The sequence below is a fragment of the Osmia bicornis genome, chromosome 5, assembly GCF_907164935.1.
Source record: "Osmia bicornis bicornis chromosome 5, iOsmBic2.1, whole genome shotgun sequence".
Lineage (NCBI taxonomy): Eukaryota > Metazoa > Arthropoda > Insecta > Hymenoptera > Megachilidae > Osmia > Osmia bicornis.
Genome location: NC_060220.1, coordinates 8,678,731 through 8,702,179, shown reverse-complemented (window position 1 = coordinate 8,702,179; position 23,449 = coordinate 8,678,731). Strand labels below are relative to the sequence as shown.

Below are 23,449 nucleotides of genomic sequence, written 5' to 3'. Positions count from 1 at the left end.
TTACTCGTTGACTATACTATGTATCATCAAAGGATCACGGGATATATTTTAGAAAAAAATGAAACTAGGTGTGCTGATACTATTTTTTTCATTCGCTATAAATTTAATTATTTGCCAGTTTCTAAGATATTTGGCACCCACTCGTACATCCTAAGAATAGTCGCTCTTTCTTGAAGTCTTATCTGGGTCAATGTGTCTATGTGTTTCCTAAGATCTCTCCAGACTATTGTAAGGCAACACTTTGTGGAGAAAAGTTATTATCGATGAAGATCGATAAATTCGCTTTCCATCGGGAAGAAACGATAATGTTAATTATCGTTCAATATTCTCTGTTTCCTCTTTCTCTTAATCATTATAAATGTTTCATTATGTTAGTTGACGCGGTAAATAGATTCAATCAACACAGAATGAGGGGGATGGAGCAGAAAATCAAGCTTAATGAGTACTAATGACCGCGTGCGGTCAATAATTTAAGTAGCAATAAAGAAAATTTCGAATTGTCTCTTGAATGTTTATTCTGGGCAAGAATTATTTAGAAAAGTTGAAACTTTCAATGATATTTCTGATCTTTATTTCTAATAATTGAGAAATTTTTGTAATTAGCAGCTTATGAATCGCGATTAAGTTAAAAGTAGGCATAGTTTGCGTATCTTTAATGTTATCTCGGTTGCGAATTGTATTCAGGTCGATTCTTATCACATATTTATTATGATAAGCTTAGAAATGAATGAAATATAATTCTCAAGTAAATTTTCTTATCGTTATCTAGATTCGTTGTTTTTTAATTATCTGACGTTTTTTGTTAAGTAATGGCATGGAACAGGAATGATTGAGTTAGAACAAATTTATTATCCAATAATCGTGGGTTATGAATTTTTCTTTTTTTATATAGAACGTATCTTTTGGAACTGCCTCATTTACAGTAGTATTTTTGTCTGTCGCGAAAAACAGGTCAAACAAATAACAGTTGTACGATTTCTGAAGTGACACATGTAGAACGAAGCAAGCTATTTTTTTATTTAGAACCCCTATTTTATTTATGGATCAGTAATATTTATTGTTAAAGTCGTTAAATTATAATTATTTTCAGAAGTGATACAAATATTTTGGTAAAAAGAAAAAGGAATAAAGAAAAATTGTAGATAGATTCGTTAATATTTTAATATTGAAAATTTTATTATTTTATTATAAATTTAATGATTTCCTAATGTCAAATTTTAAAGAAAGGGTTTAAGACTTACAAGATTTTTGTTACAATATCTGATCTACTAATCAGAATATTAATTTTATGTAATTAAACCGAAGGGTTAATTGAGATATCAATAAATAAATAACTAAATACTACTTTAATTAGAAATATTCGTATTACGTATTTGCAACCATAGATAATATCACTAACATAATTATAAAAATAATAAACAAAATTTGTTATGAAATAAAAATACTAGGTACTCAATGAAACCCTTCGGTAAAGTTTTCATGACAGTAAACGCGTTAAAATTATTGCAGTTTGTATTGATCGTTGTCAAATTATCACAGAGCAACACCATTTACTATCGAACGATTAATTCCCGTCGATCTGACTTCCAAGATTTCGAACTTGTTAAACCAGATAGACATGGTCGAATATCTTGCACTTTCCTTTCATGGATCCGACTGAGCCGCCGGGAGGTAGGCATTCTGGAGACTGCATTTATGCCTCATTTCATTATTTGCGGCTCGAGTCGGCCCGGTGTTTTCTCTTTTTACGTTGCTTGAAAAACGAGGTTGCCTAGGTACGGCGCGCCTGTGGCGTAGGTCGCGTACAGTTAAGCCGTGATTACAAACGCGTAGGCGTTTCGTACTGTCGCCCGATAAGATCGATGAAATCGGCCGATAAGATCGATAGGAGTTGCACTCCTTAATAGCAGGAATTCAGCTAGGGCATAATTTAATAATATTGCATCCCCCTGTTGATTTACGACTAGCCGACGACGCATCAAATCACTGTGCTGATTTCTTTTCGTGACCTGCCAATTTCAGAACCGTTCGCCTCATTTCGTTTCGGTATATCTCCTGTAGTTATTTCGGTTAAACGTGAAAGAAAATTGTCAGCTCCAATATTTTTGGCGAAAATTGACTTTTTAAATAAATTTGCAAGAAATCAGAATAGCCGCGGGGCTATGAATCTGAGAACTCCCCTGGTGGACAAAATTTCGTTCAATATTTTTGATGTAGTAAATGGAAGGCTTAGAAGGGGGCCAAGGGCTGTAGTCTCCCTTGGACCTCCTCTTAATCCGGTGCTGCAAAAAATAAATATCTAGATAATGGATTTTTCCAGTCAGTTTCTAAGCTATCTGATAATCGGAGTAGTAGCAATGACCACTGCATATGCCACTGCATGGTGCCAGTGCTGGATTAAGGGGAGCTCTAAGAGGGTCTGCAGCTTTAAGCTCCACTTTGCCAGGTGCCTTGTTATTATAAGCCTTCCATTTATTATGCCCGAAAAAATGTTGAATACAATTTTTTCATTTTTGTCCCGTTTTACGATTAAGCGTTATTCAATTTTATTTAGAATAAATTTCAATTCTTGGACCAAGTTTATCGATTAAAGAGGATCTCAAGGGGTTAAAAATTAATATATATATAATTTTGATGGATAATGTTTTTATACGAAAACATCGTACAGAAGCTCTTAAAATTATAATAAGTGATTCATAAAACTCAATAAAAATGACGAAGATTTATATATTACAAAAAGAAATATAATCTACAGTACATAAAATGTACCAGTTTATTAAAACCGGTATCGCAGTAACTCAGAAAAAAAATTCGAAAACATTTATCAGAAACCATACTAAAACTGCAATAATAACGTACTACATATATACATAAGCTATCAAAATTAATAAAAATCTCTCTATAAAATTCAGAAGAGAACAGAATAAAAATTAGCATTTTGGAACTAATAATAATTGAACAACATTTCTATAACCACCAAATGAAATATTGTTAAAAAATAAAAAAAAGAATCACTTTAAATCTCGAAAGCGTTTTACCCAAAATGGCGCTTATGTGGATTAACGCTGTATCGCAGTATATCGTTTAATTTGTTTGTAAAACTAATTATACAATATCAAGAGATCTTAGGACCGATCGATTACGGCCCTCAGGACGATCTGTCGATCCTAACAGAGTACAAGAACTTATCAGTCGTTTTATGAGCAGTTGCTATGCGTTATGGAAGGGGTCCCTGCAGTCACCTACTAGCTCGACCAGTTAGAAGTCAGTGTGTGTAAGCCGGCCGGTCGTGCCGGCTTCTTTTCTGCCTCTGCTCTGTTGCACCTTCGTTTTTCGAAAAATCATTCTGCCTTTCATGTTCACTGAAACCTAGCCTTTGGAAAACGTGAAAAGTGTCTCGTTTACGATCGAACTAAAACCATCCCAAAGGAGCATTTATTAAAAATCAATTATTTCTACCACCATTGAATCTCAGTGCTGCAATCGAGAAATTTGCGATACTTGGATTTTGAACTGTCGTCGAAATTTTTACGACCGAATCGTTTATACGAACAACAAGTGCTTCTTTTTGTCAGTGAAAGAATTTTACATGTGAAACTTTTACACACTTTGTTCGTGGTTGTACGACGAGTTACGTGAATTTTAATATTTTGAAAATAGAACAATTTTTTGAAGAGCTTTTGCGTCTCTGCCACTGAAGGAACTTTGGACATATGATAGACTGCATAATTAATATTTTTTCTAAGAAGATAAAGAACATTATAAAGTGAAAAAATTATTGAAGTAACAGTGAAGATGATCGATGTAATGATATTAAAAGAGCCTGAAATAATTAACTTTTTAATAATTTGAAAAATTGTAACATGGACGTTTTGATGAATTCTTATACTCAACTGAACTTTGTCAGTTGTTGAGATTGATAAATAAGGTGATCGAGTTTGTTGATGGAAATGAGTTCTTTTAATGATACCAGAGTGATAGTACTCGTGGATTGAGCTGTTCTTCGAATGATATAAAGGACCGATCGATTTCATTCAGAGACAATCAACGTCTTACGACTCTTTATGATATTTGATAAATTAAGAGCGTCTTGGAAACGAGGCTTCGTTTTTTGAAAAGGTGAGGACGGAAATGTGTGAAGCTGATTGGAAAGTGATTTATTTTCAATACGATCAATTCCAGAAGGGAACATGATTATGACACATACAGAAGAAGCATCGACGACTTTCGAGTCGAAGACACCGACGGGCCAGATGAATGGACACTCAATGGTGAATAAATAATTATTTATTAAATTAATTCGTTAATTTAGAAAATTACTTCAAAATTCAATTTTAACTACAAATCATACGTTGGATTGATAAAGGTTCTGCTCCACCATCTGAAAATTTAATTTTCAAAAAAAGATTAAATCAGCTCATAATACTTGAAATTTATTTTTTAGTAAAATTTCTTTAGTATTTTTAAAATAGAATTATATTACTTTTCTTTTAATATTTTATAAAAATTTTCACCATCTGAAAGTATATACTCAATAAATTGAATTAATTTTAATTTCTAACAGCTTATATAATACCTGAAATTTATTTTTGTTTCTTGTAAGAAATTTTATTAGGAAAGAAATTGAAAGAAAAAGTAGATACCATATGGTTTTATTACAAAAGAAAGTCATGAAGTAATGATTATTTTGCTCCTATAATTTTTTCTTTCAAATTGTCGTAGGTGGTTGAAAAATTGTATACACTGTTACGACGAACATTTGGCACCAAGTTAATCTCAAGATCAAAATCATTCGTTTAATTCGATTTAATTATTATTAGACGGCGCCACGTTTGACTCGTTACATTGCTATTCGACGACTTATCACGTTATATCGAAAAAAAACCGTCGCAGATAAATTTATTTGTTCTGAAATTAAACACGCATATCCAGCAACAAGTACGTTTATATTTAGTTTACTCCATATCGTATCGCATACGACTTTCAGCGTTCGCTCTGCGCCGCGACTTCTCGATGCATTTGGCATCTTACATCGATTAATTGCTATTTAAAAAGAGCTTCTGTGTTTTTATTTCGAGGAGGTGTAGGAATTAATATACTTAATTACAACTGTGGCGTTCGAAAAGATTTTTACAACTTAGGTTGTATCTCCTTATCTTTGTAAAGTGCAAATTCAATTAATAATATTTAAAATGTTTATAGGAATCATACTAAATCTAAATTTAATCGTTTAAACGTTAAATGAAGATGTTTGACAAAAGCAATCTGTAAATATTGATGTTTGATTTATCAGATGACATTGGATGAGAAGCTATAGCCTAATGGATCTGATAAAAAAGGTTTCCCTTCAAACGATTCCAAATTTTCTTCGACAATAACACAATGACGTATTCGTAGAATTTTCCACATGATAGTTACTCATCGTGCTTTATGACAATGAATGAACGAATTCTTCTTTCCTTCAAGTGCAACACTTTGTTCCAGATAGGGCGTAGATTTATTGCTCAGCGAATGCAACGAATGCCGATAATTCTGATAATTTCTTTTTCTTCCCTCGTGGTGGTTAAGATCGCTTGAATTTTACATACGAGGTTCTCTTAATAATAGTTTCCCTTATTTTTTTTTCCCAACTTTAATCAATCTTTGGAGATTATTTAAAAGTTTCCCTTTTTGGTAATTACTTTGTATCAAATTCGAATAAAAATGTATAGATTATTAGATCTATATGTTTAATTATGAATTTCATTTCGAGCTTATACGTTTGAAGCGTTCAATTAAATGAGGTATCCATTTATTGATCTCAAGGCACGTGACTTCGAATGTTTCAAGTAATTATTAAACATTGAAAAGTCGAGATGATAACCTTGCCGGGTCATTTGATTGGGTATTAATACTTTCGCATAAAAACAATAGTCCGAGGAGAAAATTCGAACGACAACCGAATCGAACATCTTTCATGGATTGTTCCCGTTGAAAGCAGGAGCGACACGATTTCTTGGTCGTCCTTGCATTCTCACGAATATAAATTTCCTGTCTGTGTTTTCTTATGCGATGCTCGTTTTTCCTTTTCTTTTCCTCGTTTTTTCGTTGCTGCTCGTCAAGCAGGACGGCTCATATTTTTTACGTGACGAAACGAAGGAAGATCGAACGCAGAATGCAAATATCGTTTCTAATTTTGGACACGACCCTCGATTTTCTTGCATAAGTTAACTTGAGCTCCATATTTTTAAAAATAAATTTGGATCACTTTCAAAATAAACGATCCAATTATCAATGGTTTGTTAAAATTTGATTTCTTGAATCGATAAAGTGACAAATATTTAAGTTAAATGTTAAATATTTTATATTCTGAATCATAAGGTTTGCAGTGGATAAATATAAAGAGTATATTTGCTATCGATATATGTACTTTATTATACCGTAGCATAGAAAAGAGATAATTGTATGCTAATATGGGGACACTGACTGCCCGATATTCATTTTAAGTGGCTTTTTTAATATGCTACATGCTAATGATATACAAAATAGGTGTATGCGCTCTGATTAACCATCGAATGACAAATACCTACTCGTGAAACCATTATTATTCTGACTCCTCAAGAGTGGTAGTTTGTCACCCTATCCATTTCTCCAAAACTATCCACTGTTACAATAATTAAATGATTATTTACTAATAATTTACTTAAAAAAATGCTATAATATCCAGCAATATAATAGCAGAACATAAAAATTTATTTACAAATATTGAGTCATATTCAAAGGGTCTAACATATGTATAAGGATTAAATTTATATTCATGACTTAATAAAAACTCGAAAAACTTGTCACTTAACTTGCAACAGTCTTGATACAAGTACTACACGATAGTGCCATACAACGACCACTTATCAGTTCTTTTTTTATTACGATAAGAATTGCATGTTTTCGTTTCGGTTTCATAAGTCCACGACTTAAACGATTCTAAACGGGGAATATTTCAAAGGCTCATAACTTTTCGCGAATGCGTCGACGTGCATGCGTTTTATCGCAACAGGGAAGAAAAGTATTCGAGCGTGGTGCGTGCCGCGGATGTTTCGCCGCAAAACGCATTAGAGTGTGCACGTTTATGGTCGTGTGTAAACACGGGTGTCCTGTCAAAACGTATTTACACGAATTTACAATGAGCTTGATAGTCGTGCAGAATTTAGCGGATGCTTTAACGACGGCTATTTTTAGCTACGATAATATGTACACGACACGATATGGAAGGTCAATACGTGTACTTATAAAATGCTTGTTGTACATTTGTTGTGCAAATTAAAATGGCACAGTCATCGGGGTAACTATGCGTTGTTCAAATACCCAGTCGAACAGATTGAAACAATTTTTTCTTGATTTCGTGTTACGATGAAGTGCAATTATAATTTTCTGATAGTTCCAGTATTTTATTTTATTAAATATAACATTTTTACAATTAACAGCTAACAAACTTTGCTATTTAAGTTCATTTATATCTTTCGATTTGAATAATACTAACTGGGTCATCGTTCCACTAGAAATGAGCTACTTCTATTTCACGTTTGATAAAAATCGAACAACAAAAAGTAGATTTGTCTTGCATGAGATTCATGTTGATGCGATGACTGTATTAAAACAAGATGTAATTAAAACTGGAAATCCTTGAATAAAAATATTATGCAATATGTAAATAGAGTAGTGGCGCTAATATGCGACAGTTCCGCTGTTTATTTAAATATTGAGGATATAAAAAAAGGTTATTTACATTAAGGTCTTAGGGTAAATAGGAATGTAAGAGTAGGAGGCTTCACTACTCGATTAATTTTTTAATTGAACAAATGTTATATTAATACTGTATCATATTATTATATGGACAATGGTATCTCTAATTTTCTAATCTGGTAATTACTAGACATATTAATTACCTTTGGGTAACAGAGGGGTAGAAATCAAAGGTATGTTTATTACACAGAACCGCATGAAAGTTTCTCCTAGTCTCAGTCCCAATGTATGAACTTTAAACGTTAAGTTCAAAACACTGTTTAACAACATTTAATGCCAGACTCGTTACATGGTGCCAGTAAATAGGGATCTGTAAATTTCTAACTTTATAGGCCCTATCTTTACTTGAATGCCACGGGAAACAGCGAAGACATTTTCGTTTGACCACACTGTTTCGAAGGAAAGTAACAATGAGAAATTCTTCAACCTATTAAATCTTATTTGTAAAATAAAATCTTTGTTCAACAATTTTTTAATATTAAATATATTTATTATTTATTCTTACAACATAAATTGAAATATGTTTCACGAATTAACTTTTCACGTTTCAAACGTGTTTTTAATTTTATTTTCTCCTTCCATACAAGTGCAACGCGTGCCCTTTTCTTTTTTCGGTTCTGGTTCACCGCTGACTTTTTACGAGGCTCACGGGCGTTATTGAGACCGGCGACGAAACTCTCGAAGGACGTGTGCATTGTTCGGTTTAAATTAGTAAAACGCAGGGAAAACAAGTTTCTCAGAAATAACTTCGTTGACGCGTGCGTTGTCCCTCCGCCAAATATCTACTTTTCTTTGTGCTAACAGCTAATCCCTACACGGTTTTCAAAACGTCGAAAAATCGGATCGGTTTAAAAAGATCACTGTAAACGTGCGATAAAAAGGACGAAGCGAAGCGATTAAAAGGTGAAAAGGATGGATGAAAGCTCGTCGTTACAGCGCGTAACGGTAACCGATTCCTTTTCGAGATTAACGATCGCAATCTTGTCGTTTTATTATCGAAAATCCAGCGGTGTGTAGCATCGAGTCACGGCGGATATGGCGATGTAATCTTCGAGAAGACGTACGGCACTTGCGAGTTCTTCGTGGTTCAGCGATCCTGCGAGAAGGTGCGCGCGTTCAGGTACCCTATAGTCCAGCCCGTCGCTGCTTATAGCTGGTCCAGCTACGAAACCTGGAAACAAAACGGTCCCCGGCACTTTGCTGAAGTTACTAACAAGCCATCCTGGCGTATCCTCCGCGCCTCCTTTTCCTCGTTCAGCCAGAAAAAACGGTACCGACACACCACGAAGCCGGAGAGAAAGAGATTTATCAGCGAACCACCGCGAGACTAGGAACCCGATAGACGCGCAGATAGGCCGTCGTTTAAATAAATTACCCTCCAAAGCTTTGACTGCCCTGAACGTTCTTCTCACTTGGTTGCTAACTCGGCTACTCCGTTGCACCGCCGTACCTCTTCCTACACACACCCTATTCTCCATTCTTCGGGAGAAGAGCAACTTGTGCCAACTAAATTGAAAGATGTTCCGTCGGTTAAATATTTACGTTAATAACTAGAGACTTCGATCGCGATGTTTATAAACGTAACCGTCTATTTTCGGTGAAATTTAGTTTCACCCCCCTGTGTTTCAGGAACACGGCCATTTTTCCACGGTTAAAAATACTGTTCGCGTGTTTCTCCTACGTAGCTCGCACGATGACTCGAAAGTCCATGGGAATGTAATCGAACTTGCAGAACGGGTCTTCTGTATCTGCTAATTATAAAACAGCAATACAAGAGCGCTTCTCTTTTTCTTCCCTCCCTTGCGTTTTCATATACGCTACTGCCCGCAGCGTGAAATCTATCCACGGGAGTCATTGTGCCAACGGCGAGTTTCTTCTTTTTTCCGCGATTGAGTTTATAAAGGGAGAAGAATGCGCGAGGTTATCGCGACGTAATTCATAACAAGCGTCTTTTTGATTGGTTACGTCCGACAGATGATATCTATTCTCTAATAATTAACGCGTTAATTACGGATTCGTTCCTCTAATATCGAGGTCGACATATGGAACGCGATACGAACACGATAATTGCCCAACGAACTCGTGTTCAACCAAATTTTCAATATTTCAAGATTATATGAATGACTTTAGTATTATTACGGGTGGTTTGCTTTAAAAGGGATAAGAATGTTTATTTTGTAAGTCAGATTGGAGTAATTTACTGGAAGTTAAATTCAGAACCATTAGAAAATGAATATAATCATTTATTTATCAATTGTTTCACGATTTTAATAAATTTAATTTGAATTTAAATAAATTTAAATAAAATAAATTTTTGTTCAGGTTCTATTTTCTTAGGAAAACAGTCGCACTGACCGGAAGTCCACATTCAGTTAAGTTAGATCATTCATAGCGACGAGCCAATTTTTTATTTTTTGCGTAAGATTAAAGGTGCCGAGTATTGCAAATGTAAAACGCGATTCCTCTCGAGTCCTCAGCCTTGTGCTATTTTTAATTGAACAGAGCAGGTCAAGGTGCTAGTCTAACGCACGGATGAGACTTTAGGTTAGAATTTCTATCGACTCTACTGCGTTCGATTCGGAGCGATGAATCAGATCGGACTTTCTTGCGCGTAGAAGTTTCTTATTTTCACGAGAACGAGGCGTGCTGTTTTATACTCGAACGGGATGAATTCTATTCTAGACTTACTCGACCGATCAAATTCCCTTGCCATACGATATTTTAATAGTTATGCCGCATAGTACGGCGCATCGATTATCTAACCCATATCCTTGTAAAAATTGTCGTTGCTTGGCAAACGCAATACAATCCGTGCTATCTTAGCCGCCAGAATGCTTTATTGCGTGATAACCTGCGTCCAAGAACAAATGCTTATTTCACACCTGAGATTCTACGTGTAGCTTACAATGCTTCCGTATTGATAGCGACAAGTTATGACCTAACTCAGGAACTAAGGGACCCTTTGTACAGTTTTTGGATTTTGCCGACTAAAATGTACTAAATACTTTAGGAATACTTATTTATTTATTATTAGAAACATAAAATATATTATACAAAAATATTCATTCATCTGCAGTATCAAGCAAAGTAGGCTTTCCTAGGGAAAACAGGAATTTTCAAAGTTCTAAAATTAAAAATAAGTTAAATATTAAATAATATAATTTTTTATCATTAAATATTATAAAATTTAGTATGTAATCAAGAGATATGAATGATAACGTAAATATCAATTCAAATTCTCCCGCGTAAATGTTTACACGCAAGTGGTGGGAGGCCGCGGGCCTATATACATAGGACCATCTCCCCCCACGTCGTCATTCTCCTCGTGGCTGCCAACGGGATAGGTCGGGAGCCCGCGGAAGGGAACGCCTTCGGGGAGGATCTGAAACCTAGGACGTGGTCATTTTCCTTGGGGAAGTCTACTATGTTCGGTACTGTACATTGATTATTATATGCTAAAACCAAAAAATTATACGAATCTACCTTTCGAATGGAATAACTTCGTTCGTTTAATGAACATATTTGGATGTGAAAATAGAATTTGAATAAAAACGATGTTTTTACTCAATTTTCAAAATGTCAATTTTTGTATTCTGTTAAATGCAGAATTCAAAAAATTTCTGCTTCTATAAATTTTTTTATCAACATCGACGCATCATAATGTAGACGAGCCGACTTTAAACGTTTTCGTCTGGTAACATCTTTTTTTCAAATACGAATTAAAATTCGTTTCCATACATAATTCAGTAGCTTTTTTACACTGTTATTGTGATGCAGTGTTTTTAGCAACATTTAAATGTACAGTTGTTTACCAAAATGTAATCTACTCTCTAAAAGGAGCTATTGGGAATTATTAATACTTTTATTAACATAAACAATAACCTCTTAGTGTTTTATATAAATAAAATTTGTCGAATATTAAAGTGATTTTTAAGTTACTATCGGAATGATCCTATTTTAATATTTTTTAAGACAAAATACATAGTACGTAACTTGTCATGATTCATTTAGAAGTGAACTAGGGAAAATGGATCATTTGTGGTCAGACGTCTATTGCGTCTAACATGATAGGAATTACATTTCTCTGTAACTTATCATATGTTCTATTACATTGAGAATCGTTTCAAGTAACATTAAAATATTCAAGAAAAAAAAACTTCCTGAAACTTTACAATTTCATTCATCAAAAATAATTCAATGGTTCAGAGTCATTGCCCTATACAAAAACTTCTATTTCTTCATAATAAACCAGAATTAACATCAATTTTCACTGTGTGAGATAATACAAACATAATCAAGTGAACCTAATCACATCTCTCAAACTTAGCTAAATGATAATTCCATCGAAGCATGCAAAATTATAAATTATAAACTATTTTTCATGCTATAAAGCTTGATAAATTACCAAGCATCTACATTACAAATACATTAGTAATAAATTTTTCATAATTATAATGAACAACTCTGAATTAAAAGAAGAGAAAAGAAAATTTGTACGATAAGAAGTGCAAACCGTATTGCTAATCACAAGGGACATTCTCTTGACATTTCTGCATAAGCTGTTCAGAAATCACGCTTCACTATGTTAGAACAGTGTTTCTCAAAGCGTGATACACGAACCTCGAGAGGTACCTGAAAGATCTTCATGTGACCTATTTTGTTTCTAAATCATTTCTAATAATAACATTGTCAAAATAAAAATTTTTAAATCTTTTGCTTCCTCTGTATCACCATTTTTCCTAGGAAAGCCTACTTTGCTCGATGTTGTACATCTAAATTTTGAATGAAATATACATTTATTTCGATAAGAAGGTACTTGGTGATAATGAAAAATGTAAGAAGAGGCACTTAAAAGATATCTGAAGTTTGAGAAACACTGTGTCAGAATATTAAAATGCAATAAATCGCGTATGAGTAATTGTAACGTGCGAGAGATGTTCCTTCCGAAAGCACTAATGACCGGCCACAGCCCTGATTCAACTACGTACCGTCTCTTCATCTAATCTTCCCCGTTGATAATAAGACGCAGATGCCAGCTGATTCTTGTTATTAATCCCTCCTGCGACCGGTTGGTCATCTTCAGTAGACTTCATCTCTGTAGACTCGCAATTACTCTCTAGTTTTAAAGATACGCGATTCACTTGAGAGTAAAACTCGCGCGAGAAGCTGTCGAGAGTAGTACATATTTCTCTCAAATGAGACATTTAGAACTAAAGGGATGCAAGTGACATTTTTATTTATTTTTTCTTCTGCTTAGGATATTTCTGAGAAGAATAAAAGAGAATCTTTATTTTCCCATTTATCATGATTAAAAAGGGAACACTGTACTTGATAATTTGAACCAGAGATAAAAAATAACAATTATTTCTAAATTTTTGTTGAAAAAAATCATTGAGGAGAAGTTAACTTTTATTTAAATAGAATTAATTCTGATTAGGAAACAGTTTGAACTCGAGAGAACATTAGATTATACAACAGGGCAATGACCCTAAACATAGAAGTCGTCGTTGTATGTAGTGAGGGAGAATGGCACTGTCTCTGACTAGTTGTCACAATCACCGTATGCAAATGTAATTGTAAATATTTGAGCATAGGAACTTTTGAAAATTATTATAAAAAACGTGATTTGTGGCATTTATATATCTTCAAGAATATGTAGATCCGCAAATAAATATAATTCTTTGAAAATTTGTTTAAGCGGCATATTTGTTTTTCTAAAGTTTTAAGGCATAAATGTGGATCTAATTATTTTTTATTATTCACTATATATCAAAACCAATTAAAAAGGAAAAGGTTCTTTAGCTTCTTTTTAACATTTGAATCGTTTAACTTTAAATTACATACTTGAAACTATTTTAATGAATTCTTGTTGAATTTTTTCAAATTCAAAATATGCGAAAATCACACCAAATCTAAAAATCTGAGTGTAACATGTGGTACCTTCAAAAAATAATAATTATTTTCTATTGCTCTTGTAGTGATTAAATAAATAGTATCTAAATAATAGCGTATACGTTTATTTTAAACAGACTGTACAAGAGGAGTTAGGTGTTTGGGGGCATGCTATTTCTATTTTTGGGACTGCAAATAGAAGAAAATGGTGAAAGTTGAATGACTTAACGAGTTTCATCTTCTGAATGCATTTATTTTTTTTTAATCGCACTGTATACATTTCTCCTCGTACAGGATGTTATAAATAATGTCACTTGTAAAACGTTATATCCATATATAAATAAAAAAGTGCTACTTAATTATAGACCTATAAACGTTCTAAAAAAATCTTTCAAAAAGGGAATGAACTGGTAACATGAGAATAGATTGAAAGTATTTATTTATACTGATATTAATGATTAACGTTTTGAAATGGAAGTGCACAAAGATCTTGCGAACAAATTACATGTGACCTATTTTCATGAAGTATCGTGCTAATATCAACTTTCTTATCGTTTCTTGCAATATTTGTTTAACACCTTCGGAATAAAGCGTCTATGAATCTATATTTGCCTAGCATTTTTTGTTTATTTTTTTTTCTAGTTCAATATGGCTAGAAAAACCAAGGATACTGTATATAAATACAGGATACATAAAGCGATCGCTTCTGAAAGCAAAATAACAATTAGTCGTTCTATTAACCCTTGGACGGCGGATCATGGAGAGAGTTCCAGTTTTATAATTAATTATGTATTTTGAATTATTTTCATTTTCTACATTTTACACTGTTCCTCTGAAAATGACTTTTCCAATATATCTTTCAGTTAATATTCTTGTATATGTTATGTAAGTTAAAGTTTCGATTGACCCAGACTCCGCTGTTCAAGGATTAAAGGATATGTTCAGATGTGATAAAAGATTAACAAAATTAGTACACAATATTTCAAAAAATAATTACATATAGGTGAGATATAAATTAGGTAGAGAAAGATAAGGAAATGTCAACTAGTTTTCCATGTAGGAAATACCGGTTTTCCTGTGTCCATTAAATGCATGCCTCCGGCTAGACACTGTGAGTTTTTATTCCATAAATAATCATCTAAAAACAGTATAAGCTGTTGGCGGTAATGGTTTGAGATTATACTGTCGAAAGTCAAAAAGGAGTAGATTCTCAGTTATTAATAGACTACGGAAGTTTATGCAAATATATTTCATAAATATGCAAAGTACATCGAAATCTAGGATAAACACAAAATTCGTGTAAGTTTCTTTATCTATACGTCAATATATTTGTATTATATAAATTATTATACGAGATGATTATTATGTAACTATTATACTATTTGATTGTGAAACTTTTTAATATATGAAACCATCAATTATTATATAATAAACAATAATAATTCTTTTTTCAATTTTTCAACTAAGGATTGGTGCCAATTTATGATTTGTGTTTATGATTTGTGTTTCTAAAGCATTTTAGAGATTAAAAATTTTTCTTTCCCTTTTCAAAATTAAATTTCTCAAAAATTGTAACTAGCAGTGAAAAATAGTTTGTTTTATAAAAATCTACAAAAAAAATGTTTATTAAATGTGAGTGATTTAAAAAAGTTAAAATTTGTTGAATTGTGTAATAAACTCTTCTACTATGGTTTGAACTTGGTTAATTCAGAATAAGTGTGTAATTCTGAAACTGGTTCCAGTAGTTGATTATCAGTTACATATATGCATATAAACTGTGTCTAATCCTCTGCAAGTACTGCAGTATTCACTTAAGAGAAATGTAAATTCATTACTTGAAATAAATGAGGAAAGCTTTATGCAGTGATTACCTTCTCATTGAATGGTAGACGATATTGATTTGCATGCTTCTCTATAAGGTTCGACTATTTATTGGGATTAACTACTAGTGCAACTATTCTACTACTCATTCTTTCAATGTAAATTAAGTCTTATTTATGTGGAATTTCTCAACACACTTAACAGATAATCGAATAACGTGTTTAATTTTTTCTCTCAAGATATACAATTGCATTTAATTGAATTATTATTAAATTTTATTCATTTCCATGGCCATTTATACAATAAATGTAAGCAAATGTTTCTTTTTTTTAAAACAAAAGAGTATGTTTATTTTACTAATAAAATAAAAATATAAATATTTGTAAAATTAGGAGAATAATTATAAAATTTGAATACCATCAAACTGGTAGTTACTAATTATCAAGGATAGTAATAATATTATATTTAATGTCTTAATTAACCATTTCTGTTCTTAATTGAAAAATCTGTAAAACATCACTTGCATCATTTAACGTTCTAAGTGTCTCGTATATTAAGGCGGAAGAAGAGTTAACAAAGTTACAAGTAGCGTATCGAGAAATCTTCAAACCGTCTCGTTTAATCGTTTCCCGTTTTGTCAGTAGTTTTTCTCGTTCCGCAATCCGCAGCATTAGCGGAGGATCCTGTGTCGCGGTTCGCAGGATCGCGTTTGCCATTAATCGAATGATATCTGCCGCGATTACTCCGTTAAGATTCGTAGCTCCGTTGCTAAGAGATTTATGTAGTAGACCGTGCGAATAAATTTTCTCATCGTCGTTCTTTCTCGGATTAGGACGATTGCATCTGCGACTCGTAAGTCTTCGGCTAAACAGAGAAGGATATTAATCCTCGTTATAAAGTCTTGCGTGAGACGACTCGTGGACCCAACGTAATCGTCTTTGGATACCGATACCCGTTTGTTATTGAAACGGTAATACCTTTACGAGTGCATTCTTTCTTCGCAACGGAATCCTTTTCTTCTTGAAATTCTGAAACATCTATTACGAATGATACGCGTTCCCGTTATCCCTTTTGTCCCTTATCAAGCAGATTGTATGAAAAGGAAATTATTATTAAAAATTCTTCTCGAAATATCTTATATTTATAACATGTTATAAAAATACATCAGAAATACAAAATTAAGTGAAAATTGTGACTCTCTCCATGGTCCGCCATTCAAGGTTTAAGACAATACTCAACTTGAATTTTTCTGCAAGCTGAAAAAATCATTTTATCTTTTCCATAAACATATTAATTACAGTTACAAGTTTATCGAGAAAATTTATCAATGAATTTTCAATAAAATCAAACGGCAGACGTTTGTTTTAATAATAAAACGTCGAGTCTCTAATCGAATGATTAATGCAGCAGCTCATTTTATAAATTACTTCCGTATAACGTCTCAATACCGTTGCAATAAAGTTCTTTAATGCAGGAACAATATTCCTTATTTATCACGGTCATTGTTGTTCCATGGTATTCGAGCTGTCCAGATCTCTATCCTTCCGTGACGTACGCTTATCGATCAGGTTCAAAGAGATACACGTCCGTACGTCATAAATTCTATAAACGAGCCGTGTTAACAGGTTTGAATCGCAAGTTTCCCTAGCGGTCTGTCACGTTCCATCGAAGGAAGTTTGATGTTGCAAATTGTTACATCGGTCGGGTAAGAAAGATCTCGCGTACGGTGATCGTACAATAATTGATGTACGATGTGAGTCGGGGGGGTGTTGTGTATTGAAAAGGTAACGGATTTATTCAGACAACACAATAAAAGACGTAACGTTCGCGTTTGATTAATTCGTCGATCGCTAGTACTCGGTGGTACGGTCGTGTTGCAACGACCTTATACCGTGTGCCTTTAAAAATAGGCAGTGGCAGAACTTGTCACGGACTTTCTCTGCCGTCTCAGATACAGCGTGCTTCGCATTCACTGGCGTGGCGCGCGACATCGATAGAACCCGTTGCACTTCCGTCTCGTTTCTCTACTTACCATTCGTTTACTCAGGCTACTTACTTTTCGAGAAATTATCATTAGCATTGAATAATTCCTGAAGCAACAACTTTGTCCATTTAGAATCCACTTACTCGAACTATTTGATTTTCTAAAAATAGTTAACATTGAATAAGTTGCTAAGGTAGCAACTTTGTCTACTTGATATTCATTTACTCAGGCTATTTGATTTTCTAAAAATAGTTAACATTGAATAAGTTGCTAAGGTAGCAACTTTGTCTACTTGATATTCATTTACTCAGGCTATTTGATTTTCTAAAAATAGTTATTAACATTGAATAAGTTGCTAAGATAGCAACTTTGTCTATTTGATATTCATTTACTCAGGTTGTTTGATTTTCTAAAAATAGTTAACATTGAATAAGTTGCTAAGGTAGCAACTTTGTCTATTTGATATTCATTTACTCAGGCTATTTGATTTTCTAAAAATAGTTATTAACATTGAATAAGTTGCTAAGCTAGCAACTTTGTCTATTTGATATTCATTTACTCAGGCTATTTGATTTTCTAAAAATAGTTATTAACATTGAATAATTGTTAAAGTAGAGACTGCTTGACATTCTAGAAATTATTATTAGAATCCAGACGAAAATTGTACGGTTTATTATTAGATTAATCATGCATTATCGAATTGCTTAAGACATTATTTGAATTCTAGTGTATTTAAGCTGAGTAAATAATATTATTCCCCGTAACATGCGTGGTGGATTTCTGTCGCCTGTGTGTCATCCAGATATGGATGATGTGGTATTTAATGTATTGATAGAACAAGTCACACTTCCGCTTGCTTAATAAGATTTATTGAATTTCATAAATAACTTTATGGTCTCAAAATGAATTTTTATTAGTAGGTTTATTGAAAATGGACAATTTTTGTAAGAGATATTGCAATTCCAATTATTAAAAATAGAAGTAATTAATGGATTTGCAGAAATTTGCATTCTCTAATTAAGTATCTCCTCTGCTGCTCTGCAGCTGTTTATTAGTATTTAATTGTGACTCAATTCTGATGATTTTTATATCATTATAAAGTAATATTTTTAAGTCATTATACACTCAAAAACAAGATTAAAGAATCGTGAAATTTTAAATAAGAAAATCGTATAATAATCAGTCTGGGATCGTTTTGAAGACGAAGCCAAAATACTTATCATTTACCGGTCTGTTTTATTAATGAAGTTACTCATAGGCTCTATTATTGGTACCAGTTTGTACTAAAAATACGAAATGAAGAGTTTCTCAATGGTTGCATGCAAGTATCTTGCAAGCTCGCGTTGCACCAAAGTATACAAGAAGTGTATTTCAGAATTTCACGTGTGTGCGTTTATAAATACGTATTTATTTTCTACTGATTGCCAAAGGAGATACGTGCGTGATGATCAACAAAATGTCATCCTGTTTTTATCCTGTGAATAAATATACTCTGATTGAAGTTGATTTTCTATGTGTTAAATGAAGTATATTTTGAGACGGATACAAGAAGTTCCTAATTGTTTACAATGAAGAACAAGTTATATAGTATAGAGGTCATTGATGATCAGTGGTGCCAAGTATGATTAAGATGTCTGTGATTTGTACAAAATATATTTATAAAATCTTTAAAGAATTGAATAATTTCTAAATAGAATTTATTTTTAATAAAAGTGAAATTTGTATTATTGCAGTAAAATTAAATTGCGAATTTCGTTGTGGCATAAAATGTAAGGAAGATAAAATACGTTAGGTATTTATCATATTAAGTTACTTAGGGCTAAAGGAAACTTGTCGTTGTACTTTAAAAGATTCAACGTAATTCGATGCTTTCAACAGAGGATGAGACCTTCATTGCCGCCTTGACGCGTCTTAATTGATTTTTACGATCTTCACCGGTTCCTGAATATAAAACGATCTTTGAAATGCAGACAGTGTCACAATTTCCATCTTGGCTAAGTATAAACCAGAACTTTATTTATTCTTGGCAACGTGTAGAATCTCGTCAGCTGCGAGGCCTCGCGTTATAATTCAAACTTGCAAGGTATATCGATAAAATATTCAGGTGTATGGGTTAATTGTCGTTGTTTTTCTTCGATTGTCCTTCGACAGCATTAAATGAAAATGCAACAAGGGTACAGACGAGTCGATCATTTTAATATACTAAAATTCTAAAATTTCAAAATGTCAGAATTCCAACATTCCAAATTATCAAAATTCCCAAATTTCAGAATTTCTAAATTCCATAGTTTTATAATTCCAAAATTGCAAAATTCCAGGTGCTAAAAATGTAAAAATTCGAATTTTCCAAATTTCTAAGGGACCTTTACCCTCCTTCCCACCCCCTATTTCTTTGTTAATAAAATAAGTAATAAATTTCACGCAAACAAAAAATCGCAAAATGTCAGCTTTTATGGTCAACCATCTGCGTTTAAATTTCGATTTTAGGTTCGATATTTATTATTCTTAAAAGTCTTTTGCTTTTCCTTCGAATAGTTCTATTGACTCAATAAATACGCTTCGATATAATCTTATTTATTATTGATATTCACTTTTGCATCGCTGCATGACGTCAGATAAATACCTTTTTCTTATTAGTTTAATCCAGGATGATCCTTTCAATTAAAAAAATATGCATGACTTCATTATATGCATTGAAGATACATAATAATCCTTGGATGACGAACCATCGAGAGAGTCCCAATTTTAATGACTTTTTGAAATCATGTTTCCTGTTACTTCATTTGTTGTTTATTCTTATTTATCGATAAGTACCAAAATTCCACTAGTACCAAGAGATAATTCGGTTTTCCCCTGAATAGATGATGACCAAGAGAGTAGAAATGATTACCGATGCAATTTTTCGTCGTATTCGATTTAGGCAAATAAGCTGCAACGAGTGTCGAACAATTGGAACGTAAGAAGATAAAAGAAGAAAGGTTGTTGACTCGGTCGATCGGTGACGCATCGTCGATGGAATGTTTCTCGAGGTGAAAAAATAGTGGCGTGGTCTTGGTGTGATAATCCAAGTTGCAGTTTATCGGTGTGCCGTGTAATTAGTTTTCGATCGACACTCGATTAAGTAACTACATGGACGGCGCGTATTTGTCAACTTTTGAGCAAGGGGAAGATGACACTTTAACCCATTAATATCTAAAGATGCGTATTCATCATTGACGTAATTAGGACTTTTTTTGTGGTGTGGACCGGATTCCTTAGCTTTGTTAACAGTGTCCACTGTTTAGTATCTTGAATTTCGCAACATTTTATCAGAGAATGTTAGAAAATTAGGGTTTTAGGATTCTGTAATTTTAGAATTTTTTAATTTGGAATTTTGGAATTCTGGCGTGATATAATTCTTGATATTATGTCTCAGTCAACGAGCATTCATCTTCTGATTGTTACTTTATTTTTTGTAAATATTTGACTATGTTTTAAGGTTTTTATTATGCATTGTTTTTTATTATTAGTCTCAAGGTCAGCTGTCGATAAGATAACGTAAGCAATATAGTTGGTGCAGTAAAATTTTTACACACTTTTAGACGCTGTTTTAGGGTTCCTAAAATTGAATTATTTCAATTAGAGTAATATAAAATGATTTATTATAAATGTTGATCATTTAAGTCGCAGGTGAAATTGTCTTTTCTAAGTAACAATTAAATTTTTATCAAAACTATTTTACAATTTCTGAGAGAGTTTTATCGATTAATTAATCCAAACGGATTAGTACGTTCGATAGCACTTAAATTGAAAAAGTATCGAATGTTATACAAACATTGATACGATCGTTGATAAGTATTATACTGTCTTATTAAGAATTTTGCCACGTAATTGAATCATAAATCGAGATAATCAGCAATGAATCGACAGTTTGTTCTTCTGACGAATTTTTATTACATTCCATAATTCGGAAAATAAAATTATTCAAAGAATTACCTGTGCACTTATCAAGCACTCTATTTCAAAAGTTTTCAAATTAAATTTTGTTCATTAAATTTTATTTCTAATGTTGAAACACACATGCCTTGTAACTAATGACTATAATCACCCATAGTAGTGTTAATCTACGGTAGGGTTAACAACTTCCTGAGGTTTTTTAAATCCAATTTTCTAAATCAATCATGTCTAGCGGAGCCTCGGGGTTTCCTTTACTTGGAGTTTTTTAAATAGCTTGTGACAAAGAAGAATAGGCTGTATACTCCGAAGATAGAGTTTATTCATCTTTTTATTACAACCTATTTGATGAGATTGAATAAAAATATTAACGTCGTCTCACAGCTTTTTGATATTCCAATTACTTGATTGCTTGATATAAAAATAAAGTCTCAAGAGGAATGATTGACTGCGGTAAAGACGATAAAAACAGGAGACAGGTGTAAAATGTGAAAGGAAAACATTTTCTTCAACGTATCCCACGTACATGGTCGCCCCACGTAATTTGTTGTTAATCAATTAAAGCAAAGTCTTGGTGTTGATTGGCTACGTCTCCTGGTAGGAGTAACGACGATAAATCTGTCAGGATAAATTGCGACGCTGCTCTAACCATGGGTTAAGTGGTCACGATTTGGGTTGCGTTGGTGAACAATCAGATGAGAATAAATCGACGCTGTTACAATATATAGAGCCAGAATAGATCCTTTGAAAACAACTCTGCCTGCCTTGCCACGTGTCTCTTTTCATTATTGATTTATATACTTTGAATAATTCATTTAGAACTGTTGCCGTTTTATAAATTACACAAGGTAATTCATAAATGTGATTTGATAATTGACAAAGTATCTACACTCAGGAAGCAGGACCGGATTAAGATTTCTGGAGCACGGGACTATCAAATCTTTGAGGGCTCCTAAAACAGTTTATTCTGAAAAATGTAAGATATTAAAGAAATAAATATAAAATTTAAATTCAGTAAAAAATTAGAAAGAGATCTTTAAAAATATAATTTTTATTGTGGATCATATAAACCCAAAGGGAAACTAGCGGTTAGCTATCGGGAGTCTGGATAAATTCCTGCTAGGCAATTAATTAATCAAAATTAGACTCCGTCCTGTCACTAATCTGTTGGTCAAAATTTCAGCTCCCAGTCTGAGATCATTTTAATGAAAATGATACCAAACACGACTATATCTGAATGAACATTTTACAGCCCACGATATACGCTCCGTACTATAACTGTGCAGCTTGTGGGACGACTTGTGAAACAGTCGGTGAACCTTTCTCTCTGTAAACTTTACTTCATTCACATTCAATATTTCTCCCTCTCGTCTCCGATACACTCCGGAAACGAAATAACCCGTAATTCTTGTAACGCCTACCTTCACGAATAATTGAGACTTAAACAAGCCATCGACAATTAACCGTGAAATACCTACAATATTTGATAGAACAGAGGCACAATCATAAAAAATTTCTTTTTCGATAAATATTGGAACATTTTCAAAAATTTCAGATAATATTATCATGATGCTAATAAGGTATAAAGAAAATTTTTTCTGATCCTCTATCAGTCAAGTATGGTTGCGCTACATACTATGGTAGAATAATCAAGTGTTACGTGTGATTATTCCACATTTTTGTACTTTCCCTACTTAATTTTCTTTAACATGAAATGCTAATAACACTTGAATATTGATTCGGTACATATTTGTTCATTTCTACTACTAGACAGCACTTCGAGTGATGTTCGTAGTTGGAATTTGTGCTAAATTTATGAGACAGTCATTGGAAACGCTATTTCTGAAGAGCTTGCTTATTTAACATTTCTATGAAGCCAAACGCGTGGGGAAGGCCTTATATACAGAGTTGTTGAAAGTTCAGGCCAAATTTAAGCAGCATGCAATACTCGTGAAAATAAACAAAAAACTCATAATGTAACAGTTACAGGCTCATAATTGGAAATGTTTTATGATTCGGAAGCTAATGATTTTTGTATGC

General features: G+C 33.0%; 1 protein-coding gene across 2 annotated transcripts in view; it reads left to right on the top strand.

The window, feature by feature from the left end:
• LOC114872376 (glycogen-binding subunit 76A) overlaps positions 1-23,449 on the top strand; it is a 55,733-nt gene that overhangs the window by 16,976 nt on the left and 15,308 nt on the right. The window contains exon 1 of one of the 2 annotated variants that reach the window (XM_029179503.2): positions 3,289-4,271. The exons of the other annotated variant lie outside the window; for it this stretch is intronic. Within the exon in view, the coding sequence (XP_029035336.2) occupies positions 4,191-4,271 (81 nt within the window). The 5' untranslated portion in view covers positions 3,289-4,190. Of the gene's footprint in view, positions 1-3,288; positions 4,272-23,449 lie in introns of those variants that run through there. 2 annotated transcript variants of the gene reach the window in all.